General features: G+C 32.1%; 1 protein-coding gene across 1 annotated transcript; it reads right to left on the bottom strand.

The window, feature by feature from the left end:
- Positions 1 to 3582: 3582 nt before the first annotated feature.
- Positions 3583 to 12116, bottom strand: BIO2 (Radical SAM superfamily protein). The gene is made up of 6 exons (XM_011075664.3): positions 11672 to 12116; positions 10838 to 11017; positions 9411 to 9517; positions 8131 to 8336; positions 5497 to 5636; positions 3583 to 4054 (listed from the first exon to the last, which is right to left on the bottom strand). The coding sequence occupies exons 1-6, from the start codon at positions 11858 to 11860 to the stop codon at positions 3743 to 3745; spliced, it is 1134 nt and encodes a 377-aa protein (XP_011073966.1). The 5' UTR covers positions 11861 to 12116; the 3' UTR covers positions 3583 to 3742.
- Positions 12117 to 12448: the final 332 nt, after the last annotated feature.

The following is a 12448-nucleotide window of genomic DNA, read 5'->3' as shown; positions in this document are numbered from 1 at the left end:
AAATCAAAACTGACTCCCTAAGCCCCCCCACCCCAAGTAGGGGGAGGGAAAAAGAAGAAGAGAAGAAAACCCTAACAAGAATGGGGTAGATTTCACATAGATGAGATGAGTTTGAAAAAAGTAATCATAGTTAATATTCTACCTACCTAACTCACCACATTCAATTAAAGAACATGAAGAAAATTCAACATTTTATCTTCACTTGTAGACTTTGGGGCAGGGACATAAGTGTGCCCCTCTTCATTCTTGACTATGAACAATTATATTTAGAAAAACTCCAGCAAAATTTGTATTTTATATACATTAGGGCTGTCTTAATTTAATCTTATTTATTACGATTTTTCTCATATTGCATTCAGAAGTTGAATTTTTTCTCAATAACTAACGAAAAATACTAATGATTTCTTTAATTATTGAATGAAAAATGCATGATGATTAAATTGATAAAATTTTTAATTTTGGGAATGCGATGTTAGAAGATCGTAACAAATTGGACTTTTTTTTTTAGAAAAATAACTCCAACGTATGGGGCAAAAAATACGAATTTCCCTTGTAGACGACATCAATTGCCTTAACCTAATTATATATTACCATCGTTTGTACTCTTGTCACGGAATATTAATTAGTAATTTTTGTGCCCATCTAAAATATACCTAGTTATTTATATTCCTCGTTTGGTTGGTGTAATTATGTATGATCGTATTTTTTAACATGCATAATCACTTGTTTGGTTGAATTAATTGGAATAAATAGTAGATCCAATTTTATGAGGATAAATCATAGTCATTTATAATATAAAGAAAATAGTATCGGAAACATATTAAATTCATGGATTGAATATTAGTTGTCCAATATATGACATGGACATAATCATTAAACTTAAATAAACAACCATGTAAGAATTGACAATAAAATAAATTAAGAAGTCAATTATTCAATTATATAATAAGTAGCATATCATTGTCAATGAATATTTAAGCTTTTTGTACCAAGAAAAAACATATACCTACCAATTTACTAGTGATTGTAGCCCCTCACCTGCATTTACTATATTAAGTATTTCATGTCATCAAGAGAAATCAATATACCTATCACCCTACACCTAATTAATTCAAAGGCTAAATTACAATCCAATTTTTATAAATTGATATTCCATAAATTAATAATTTTTTTCGATTTTAATTTGAGCTCAAGGTTTAAATTAATAATTTTGATAAATTAATAAGATAATAATTTTTTAGAAGACCCTTATATAAATTTATGGTCCCTTCAGTATTGTAAATTAATAATTCGATAAAATTATAAATATAATTAGGACAACTTAGTAAAATATGATTATATATTATTTGCTTCTTCTTAAAATTTAAATCTAGATGTACAAAAAAGTAATTGACTGATGCTCATCGTATATGTTTTACTCATGAAGAATAATGTACATTCGTTGAATCGAAAAAATTCTCTTTAAATTGATAAATTATTAATTAATTAGTATCTCTTTAAAATAATAAAATTATGTGGTCCTAACATTATTAATTTATAGAGGCCACTAGAAAAAATTGGCTATTGGCTATAATTTTAATAGCTATGGACTAAAAATCATGGTAAATAATTTTTATTGACCACGATTAAATAAAATCAATTCAAAAACATAGATTATTTATTTGTCATGGCAAATATTTTAGCCACCCTCGCAGATACTACGGCCGGCAGTCGTTATATGTTCGTGGTCAATTACTATTTACTACGATTATTTATTTTTAATTATGACAATTAGCTATAGTTAAATGTTGTGTTCTTATAGTGGGTTGTCATAATTACAAATATCTTTCATTATTTAAAAAATTACAAATACCCCTTATATTAATAGGTTGATCCCGCAAGGATATTTATTAGATAATTATTAATTTAAAAGAATATTTATAATTTTTAAAATATAAAAAAATATCTAAATTATGACAAATCTTATAAGAATTTATTGTAATTTTGCTTAATTCATAATGAATATGCATGGATTAAAACTGTCAGTTGTCTCTTTCATTTCTGACATAAGGTTGGTAGAAAAATAATGATAGCCACCTAATAATGTTGGGAATTTCTTGGCTAATTAGTTATTGTCATTAGGTTCTTTTGGAAATTCATTGCACTGAGAGAGACAAGAAAAAATTAGGTAAAACGTTTTTCTTTTTCTTTATTCTTTTAAATTCCAAGAAACATAAACCACAATAAACAACTCATCTACATGTCTCAAGTACTGAAAATTTTCTGGTTGGATCAAGTTTATTCAAATGAAATCAATTAAAGAACAAGTTTATCATACTTGTAATGTGATTGGTCAAATTCCTGAACTGTACACCAATCACACAACAAGTGTATTAATTAATTTAAATTCGACCGAGTCAAATCCGAACTAAAATTTCCAATAATTACTCATCTTCCACTCAATACAAGTAAATTAAATGCAATCGTCATCCACAAGCAAAATTAAAGCACGAGTAGCAAGAATGTAATGTTGATAGATCACATCAACATAACATCATTAATTTTCACTTGATTCTTTTGATGCTTTGTTTTTCTTGACTACAAATAGCAGCTCTAAGGTCAGAAATTGTGATAAAATTCATCCCCAAGATAATGATTGTGTTAAACTACGCCCGCGTAATCTAAATTTTTAATCTGTGAAAGATGAAAATTATTCAATATTAATATTTTAATTAATTAAAATACTGTTAATTCTTGACAATTGAGTAAGTTATATCAAAAGGGGTTTTATTATTATTCTACTCATTGGACAGAAAAGTTATATGAGAACGAAAAATGAGAAAAAGTTTAATTTATAGAATGCAATGTGAGAAAATCGTAAGAAATAGAACGAGAACGAGAACAAGAACGAGCCTAATTTATGAAACTCAAAATACAATTTTCCCAACTTTAGCAATTGAAACTACATAACAAGAAAATTAAAAAGAGCACCAATTAAAAGCTGCCAGAATGTAGCTTAATTGCGAAGATAGGAAACATAAAAACCCAATCACAAAAATTCAATGAACATAAACTGTCAACAGACATCAAAAGAGAAAGGGAAGCATAAGAATCCAATCTTTGGGATCCAATTAACAAAAAACCACAAACCTGAATTAAAATATTTCAGACAAGTTCAATTCAAGTAAACAAGGGAAAAAACTTGAACACTAACATATCAAAATGATTAGTTACATCATCGTCAAGATATACGAAATTAATCAATCACATTAACAATTTCAAACATGAATATGTAAAAGTTATTATATAAATAAGCAAATACTCATACGTAGATGGAACTTAAATCACCAGTACCTTTTGTTAATAAAATCTTTAGAATCTCTACCTTGCCGTTGAGGCCACGTCGAAAAGTTTTACGGCCTCAAAGTTGCCGTAGAGCCAAGTTGTCATTGGCTGAATGGCTCGAATCTAACTCAAACATACAGATACTACCCTACATTTTAGCATGTCCATCCAGCAAGTTTGCAGTTGTATAAAAAAGAACTCTTTAGGATTCAATTTCTCATCCTTAATATTAATTGGTTAGCATAGGGAAACGGTAACTAGATGAAAGAAAGACAATACCTTCTAACAAGTACAAAAGCTTTATCAGAAGTCTACAATAAAAAAGCAAAGAGAAGGTCTTCTAGATAGGTTGCAAGTATTGCATGAATTTAGGATAACAGTTTTCCATGTTAAAGGATTGCAATTGAGGATCACATTTTCAACCAGAACTTGCAGCTGCCACTTCAGTATTTTCTGGTTCAAATTCTCTGGCTGCCGGCCTCTCTGAGAAATCAGGAGCTTTTGGAATGAGTCCAAGAAGCTTAAACATCGTTTGATCAGCATCATAATCGTTGTTCGGAGTTGTCAACAGCTTCTCTCCAGTGAAGATGGAATTTGCTCCAGCAAGAAAACAAAGCGCCTGCTCAGGCATGGAGAACCGAACTCTCCCAGCTGAAAGCCTAACCATTGCCTTTGGCATCACAATACGTGCTGTTGCAATCATCCTTATCATCTCCCATATTTCAACTGGCTGAAGTAAGCAATATGAAAATGAATGGAAGTGAGATGGATCAAGAGTCCAAAATTTTCTTTTCTATGCTTTTTCCTTTCCAGGATATTCACCATTCAAGGATGTAAAATTGACATTAAAATTTGATTCTAGTAACACCACAAAAGCTGGAGGAAATCAAAGATTTCCCATTTTGTTGTACGGTTTTCTGGCACTATATATCAGAAGTGGTTACAGCTCTAAAACTTCCTTTTCCAGTTGGTTATTGAGTGTTCAGCTAGAATCAATCTTTAAACAAGTATTATTAATAGGATAGCCGAAAGGCCCAAACTAACCAGCCTGCATGATCAGAAGCTTATACTTGAGTCTGACTAAATCAAACTTAAGTGAGACTGAGAGAATTCAACTAGATATGATTAATCATGAGCCGGAAAAACCTCAAAACCGAAAGGGCAGCTTATTCAAAGTACAAAGAATTAGAGTCAGTTATATGTTATATTTCCTTTACCTAATTCATTGCTATACAACTCTATATACCATGACTTTTTAGTTATTATTTAAATGAAGTTTCCACCTCCTCTAAAGTGCAAGATCAGTTTCTTAGCTTTCATTTTGTAAATGGATACTTTGCAATGTAGCTAAACCAAAAGTGACACAGAGGACACAGAAAATTGAGGCTAGTTTCAGCAGATGTAGAAAAAGTATATGGAGAGTTTCAAGACCAAGATACTTAAGATTTATAGTATTCAAGCCCGAGTGGTTTCACGCTCAGCACATAAAGCTGCTATGAATTACTGTATGGGGAAATTTCCTGTTTGCTTTAAGAGTATAAACATGCAGCAGACTTCCTGCTATTAGGAAGTTAACATAACTTAGAACAGAAGCTAGCAAGAAGTATGGGGCTGCATTCCACCTGCACAGGTTTCTTATGCTACACCCTTATTCGAGATGAATGTAGATCATCATAATCAAGGTAACACATACGTGGAGTTTCCGTAAAGTGCTCCTCTCTTTTGCCCTTCGATTTTGTTTTCCTCTTTTTTCTTATAAAATTAGGTATCAACATTTTATTTCATTTTGGTGTGATGGTGGTTTCTTTGCTTTTCTTTGTTTTCCTTTTTCTTTTTCGGTTGGGGGAGGGGGCGCTAGGATGTTGCACTAGTGGCCATTGCACTGCAGGAGGTGGGTAGTTGTCATCCCCCACCCTCCCAGCAACCCAACCATGTGTAGGATGGACCAGGTATTTTGAATCCAGCCCATCCAAGAATCACAGCAACTAGCACCAAGTTACTGTCAAATATCTTGGAAGGAGACTGAAAATGCCACTCAGAATTCCCCTTCTCATTGGCTTTTCCTTTTCCTACCTAGTTCATTCTTCTCTTATGCAGAATGTAAAGTAGATGTTGTATGCAAAAATAATATTATTGAAAATCTGAAACATATTCAGGGCAAATAACTATTACCTTTTGATCTTCCAGAGGTGTGCCTTTTACAGCAACGAGTGCATTAATTGGAACACTCTCGGGGTGCGAAGGGAGGGTTGCCAATGTATGCAATAAACCAACTCTGTCCTCCTCTGCTTCTCCAAGCCCAATTATTCCTCCTGAAACATAAATGGAGGTCCTCTGACTTTTGATAAGACCAGAAAGTATCATATGGCATTACACTTGTGGAAACATGTCTTTACAAATAAATATGATATTTATTAGTAATACACAATGTTACACTTATAATTCTAACTTTATATTTCTATTTTTGAACCATAATTTTGTACTATTGTAGTTTAAAAATTAAAAGAAGCAACAAGAATGGGAGAGGAGGATACAAATATGCTATTAAATCTAAATGGTTAGTGTTGTACTTTAATATTTTCTCTTAATTTTTTAGTTGAGGAGGGAACTATATTTTTATTATTATTTCTTTGCGTCTAATTTGGTCCCTTAACTTTTTGTTTAAAATCACTTTAGTCCCTCAAGTTCATTTCTTCACTTTAGCATTCTTAAACTTTACTTTTTCTCTCAGTTTGGTCCCTCTGACTATTTTCCAGCAAAAATGTGGCCAAACTTTGACTCTTAGAGGATTAAATGGTCAATGTGTTTGATTTTATCACTTTAGTCCCTTGAATTCGTAAAATTATCAAATTAGCCATTTTTACACGAAAAAATAACTTTTTTATATTTTTTGTGTGATATGTTGTAATTGTCTTATGTGAATAACGACAATTTTGAACTTTTGTGAATATAATAATAATATATTGCTTAATTTAAAATAAAAACATCTCTTTTTTTTAGTAGTTAAAAAAATGAAAATTTTGAATAATTTTGTACAACTTATCTAATATAAAAATGTAATAAAAAAAAGCCTAAGTTGGTAAATTTTAGCATTACAGATAAGTCTAAAACAGTAAAACCTTAACAATATAATGTTTGGGTTTTCAAACAAAAAGTTGATAGATTATGCTTTTTAACTAGATTCACTGATGGATTTCATTATATAAAATACATTTTAAGAGGTTTTTAAAATATATAGTCCCATTTTATAGAAAAAGATCTATAAAAACCTCTTAAAAAGAATTTTATATACATTTGAAATCCACCAAATAATTTAATCAAAAGTACATTCCACCAATTTTTGCTTCAAAATCATAGCTGTTAATATTTAATAATATTGTTAAAATTAATTTCATTAGACATATCTTTAACTCCTAAGATTAAAGAACCCACTTAGATTTTTTTATTATATTTTTAGATTAGATAAATTTTATAAATTTATTTATAATTTTGATATTTTTGTCACTTTTGAAAATGAAAAAGAAAGAGACTATTATATTTAAATTAAACAATATGTTAATATTATGTTCACAAGAGTTTAAAGTTTTCATTTTTCATACAAGATAATTACATCATACCATATAAAAAATATAAAAAAAATGATTTTCTTTCTAAAAAAGAATTAATATGATAATTTTACAAACTTAAGGGACTAAAAATGATAAAATAAAACTTAAAATGATCATTTTATCCTCCAAAAAGTCAAACTCTTGCCATATTTTCACTGAAAATTCATCGGAAAATGGTCTGAGGGACCATACTGAAAGCAATTGAATGAAGAAAAATAGCAAAATGCAAAGAATTTGTCCATTCAGTCATTTTTAATATTTTTCAGAAGTTATTCGGAATTAGTAAGATTGTGATTCCTTGTTTCCAAGTTTGTGTTTATTTTTTTTCCTTTTTTCCCTTTGTTGAAGCTTTAGCTTAATTTCTGTAAAACTCATTTCTACCCCTTTTCCAATTCTACCACTGTTTTTATTCCTAAATTTATTAGTTCATTTTCTTTTTTTCGTATTATATTACTACGTTTACACACGCAACCTATTGATTTACTGAACCTTTGTAGTTATGCATTTATAATTTAGTATATATTTGGCATGTTGATATGCAGCTCATTTAAAATCATGTGCATATGCAGTTCATCAAAAATTATGCCCCTAGTGAATTAATTTCTAAAAGCATTTAGAATCACTTCTGGCAACATTGGCCGCCTTGAAATAGTAATTATCTGTGCTCTTTTGTTTTTGTTGGAATTTTGTAGTTTTTATACTTTACATATGGTACAGATTTATTCTCAAGGGTGTTTGTGTGAACTTATAAACTTATTTATACATTTATAAATATTTGAAAGTTTCTAAAATATTACAAATTATTTGGGAAAAAAAAATTCTAAGAGTGAGTTTATAAGAGTAAAAAAGGAATTCTAAATTATTTTCAAAATTTTAACAAATTCCTTGGAGTTTGATTATATTCATTGCAAAATTGTCATTACAAATTTCATGACCTTATCCTCTCTAAATACGTAAAGAGTTCCTTTTTAAATTAAACCCTAACTTATAAATTTCAACACATCTTACAACATGTATGGGCCCATGCAATCTCTTAATTAAATTTAACCAAACACCCACTTAAATTATATCTCTCACCATCCAGGAAAAGAGAAATGTGGCAGTGAAACTAAATTCATAATATAATGCACATAGCCAGTACATGTAGAGAATTAACAAGCATGCAAGTATCATCCACATTACTAAGCAACCACATTACCTGAACAGACATTGATACCCGCATCGCGAACATACTCAAGGGTTTGCAGCCGCTCATCATAGGTTCTGGTAGTTATGATATTAGGGTAGAACTCTCTTGAGGTATCAAGATTATGGTTATAAGCTGTAAGACCTGCCTTCTTGAGTTCTAAAGCTTGCTGCTTCTCCAGCATCCCCAAGGTGCAACATACCTCCATCCCCATATCCCTTATCATGGAAAATATTTCTGGTAAATTTAGATAACTAATGCAACTATGGAATAAAAAAATGTCTGCAGTAACTTGCATAGTGAATGAAAGAAGAATCTAATCTATGCAGATTTGGGAAAAGGTTACCATTTCACTGTAAATTTCATTTTGGAAGTAGTACAAATCCAGCAGTACAGTAATCATACTTGTAATTTTTATGGAAATTTTCAATGTGTTTTTGGGCTAAATGTTGTTTAGCAGTAGAACAAGAAAAGAGCAACAGCTTACAGGACTACTCTCACCACCACTGTAATAGTTTTGTGGAAACTTTCCAACCGCTATTTGTGTGCAAAAGATAAATACCAAATACTATTGTGTGCAAAAGGTAAGTATACATAAAGATGATTTTGCTCAATTGTGCAATAGAAGATTAATGTAATTTCTAAAGACTGACACATCCGTGTTTGTACTGAACTCAAACTTAATTTTGTGCAGACAGAGTCTAGACATGTAATACGTTTCATGAAGAAGTAAAGACGAGACAGCTACTCTTGATTGATTTTGCATAGGCAACCTTTAAACAACTACTACTAAATTGAACCAAGGGCAGTACAAATAGAAATTTCTAATTCAGCAATCCAAACTGCCAAAATTTCCCTTAATGTAGCCATTCTAGAGGAGCCACCTTAATCGATCTAACTCATTTACGTAGATAATAACATGCTTCTAATTGTCCTACAAAAGAGCTAGGATAGGATTAGTTATCTATCCTTAATGACATTAAGGAAGATATAAATTACAAAAGATGATAACTAAAACACGTCGATCCAGCAATAGTGTCCCAGTTAACAAAATGGACAGGTTCATCAGCTGACATCTAAGATATAAACTGCTATTTTCCTGCGACATCATACTTTGTTTGCAATTTGCATATATAAACTGGAGTTCAAAAGAAATGTACTTTACGTCTCTCTCTGTCTCTTTTTTTTCTCCCCAACAGAGAAAAACAGAAAAGGAATGTTGAGGATTGATGCCACACAAGATCAAAAATTGCTAGAAAATTGACCATCATGCTGTGTATAATAGTCCGTACCTTATTTCTTTAACATACTCAAGGATTTGGTTGAAATTGGTTTTCCTTCCGATAGTGTCTCTCCATGCAGCACCCATACAAAACCGAGTGCTGCCAGCCTCTTTTGCCTGTCGATGTATAAACTCATTCAAATCATACAACAAAGTAGCGCACACTGTATAAGCTTATTTATATAAGATTAGGACACAAATAAATCAAATAGGATAAACACAGAACATTACTAATACAATATCCGAGCACAACACTGGTACATATATCAATATCACAGAGCATTGAGTCATTGACCTGTCATTACATAGTGTGACCTTATTGGAGAGACTCATTTAAACACCTTTGAAGTCGATAAATATCAAGACCCATTATTTTAGGCTTCCACCTCGATATTGCTTCCGTTTCTCCTGATGCGGACCAAATTACCTATATTATATTCCATTTCAGTTTTCAAGTAGGGAAATGCAGGCCATATGTTTAATAAGGAAAACTGGTCGTCTTTAGATTTTTTAAGTTGACCCAAGAAACACTTCTACCCAAATTTTATTTCCCATCCATCTCTTTTACCCAACTCAGGATATATACATATACATATATACACCAACATTAATACCAGTCTCCACCCAAATATAATATCAGCAAAATGTGTATCATCCACACACTAACTAGACATTATGTTAGTATCTTATATCCCCTAAACTTTAGAACCAATCACATATTCACTCAACTTTACATATTTCCTAAATCCTAATCCCTACCTACCTCTATATTCAAAATTCAACATCCGAACACAAACTTCTCTCAACTCCAAGTTACCCAGTAATCCATATTGACAAACCAAAAGTGGTAAAAAATTGTATTGATATGAATCCCAAACAAAGCTCTAGTATACCAGTTACTCAATGCTAGAGCAAGTAATAATGACCTATCTTTGGTAGTATTTTTTTGGCTCCATTCAAGAATTTGTGTGTCAGGTATAGATACCATGGAGGCCTTCCTGATAGAGAATTCATTGATTTTCTTGCTCACTTTTGATCATTTGAAGAACTTCCATTGATAGAAACTTCAGCAGTTTGGTTCTTGAAATCCAACAGCTACTAAACTCCCATGGGTTTCTCTTATATTTATTTGTCTTAAGCAAATATGTGGGATCTCACTCCATGAACTCAACTCCCAGTCCTACCCACAAAGCAGGTCTTTCCTAGGGGCAACAACAAGATGGAAACAGGGAATGGATGAAAAAGGGAAATGGACTTGAGCAAGGAAAAAATAAGAGTAGGAGAACAGATAAATAAAAGCCGTGAGGATGTACTTCAGATGGTTTAGTAAGTTATGATGGCACAAGGAGATGATCGCAGCTCACATCCCACATGTAAGATGTCTTAATCAAGAAGATATGAGGAAAGAAAATTACTTGGTCATGTTAAGAACTTCACCTTTCTTGCCGCCTCGAGAACTGCATCTTCATTCATAAGCTTCTGTGCTTTCAGGCCAGTGCTATATCTAGATGACTGAGGGCAATAAGAACAATCTTCACTGCATCCACCAGTTTTAATAGATAGAAGTGTACACTGCTGCACTTCCCTGAAATTGTGAGCATGTCTGTGAACTTGAGCCTGAAAGGAACAAGAGTCCAATAAAATCAAAAGGGTACAAAACAATGACAAAGGAAGCAACAGCCAGAAAGGTATGACACAGTAAGCCAACTCAAGAAAAGAAAACAAGCAACCAAGAAACAGAAAACATTGACAATAATCAGAAAGAACAGGAAAAAGATTACCTAGAAATGGAAATTCGCCCAAGCTATCAAGGAAGTTTCAGTTAAAGCTGTTCTGATTCAAATAATTTCTTGCATATGCAACTACTTGGAAATAAAAGTTAACACTTAACTTGTTAATTTCGATTAAGAAACTATACATTTCCGCTTCTTGTTGAGCTAGAGAGAGGAAAGAAAAACACTCCTGATCCCATAAGCCCCACCTGCAGCCCACTAGTCATCACTAAACCCAAACAGTCATCCATATCATAATTTGCTCCCCCCTCCCCCCCCCCCCCCCCAAATAAAAAACCCAAAAAAGTAAATAATAAACAAAGAAAACAAGCATAGTCAAATAAAATGATGAAGTAGAAAAACAAATAGGCAAAAAACAACGGAAGCTAACACGGCATACAGAACACAAATGTACAACATCCAATGAAAAAAGAATAAACACACAAAAATACGAACACCCACAAGTTTTGCATCAGAAAGGAAAATGTAGGTAACATACGGCATGGAACAGGAGATCGAGAATAGGAGAATCATAGATGGACTTAATTTCCTCTCTCCTCCAATCATTCCTCGCCCCTTCTCTTATGCTCCTCTCCGCCTCCACAGCCGCCGCAGACGATGAGAAACTCGCCGCCGCCGCCTGAAATTGGCCCAACGGCCGCCGAATGGATCTCATTATCCACATCATTTGCCTCTTTATCCACCCCGAAAAGCTGCTTCTCTAATCAGAGTATAATCCAACACATGAACCAAATAGGCTTCAAACAATAAAATCAGTGAGGAATGAGAAGAAAATGGGGGTGAAATTATGCGGGTTGTCCTCTCCTCGGGGAATCCGAAGTTGAGAGTTGGGAACTGAGTTGAGCGTGCAAACACTGAACTGTGTTTGCACTTTTGTGGGCAGTAGTTATTTAGTTGGAAGTTGTTGGTCCATAAATGAGAAAAACTCTCCGTAGTCCATAAAGTTGGTGTCTAAGTTTTCTTAAAAGAAATCTTAGTCCAATGTTCTAATTTTGATATGTTTTTCTTTCTATATTCTTGAAAATTTGAGAGAGAAAAAGTTGTGTTTTTGTTAGTTTATTATATGTTGGATTTTGTATTTTGTATTGGTATAAGGTAAAGAGATAATTGTATTTATACCCCTGACATATACGAATTATTTGTCCATAAAAATCACTCTTGACAGTTAAAAGTAACGATAATTTGTATTATATTGTTCATATTTCTAGAGAACGTATATAATTTTTCAAAAAATATTACATATAACAACTCAATA

Source organism: Sesamum indicum, linkage group LG3 (genome assembly GCF_026168435.1).
Source record: "Sesamum indicum cultivar Baizhima isolate 11 linkage group LG3, ASM2616843v1, whole genome shotgun sequence".
NCBI classification, from domain to species: domain Eukaryota; kingdom Viridiplantae; phylum Streptophyta; class Magnoliopsida; order Lamiales; family Pedaliaceae; genus Sesamum; species Sesamum indicum.
The sequence above is the reverse complement of the archived record's forward strand: the minus strand, read 5'-3'. Positions and strand labels throughout refer to the sequence as shown.

Coding starts and splice junctions, on each gene's coding strand:
- BIO2 (XM_011075664.3), bottom strand. CDS start 11,860: ATGATGTGGATAATGAGATCCATTCGGCGGCCGTTGGGCCAATTTCAG. Junction 5,637..8,130: donor GGGTATCAATGTCTGTTCAG/GTAATGTGGTTG, acceptor TTTATGTTTCAG/GAGGAATAATTGGGCTTGGA. Junction 4,055..5,496: donor CACCTCTGGAAGATCAAAAG/GTAATAGTTATT, acceptor TGCTTACTTCAG/CCAGTTGAAATATGGGAGAT.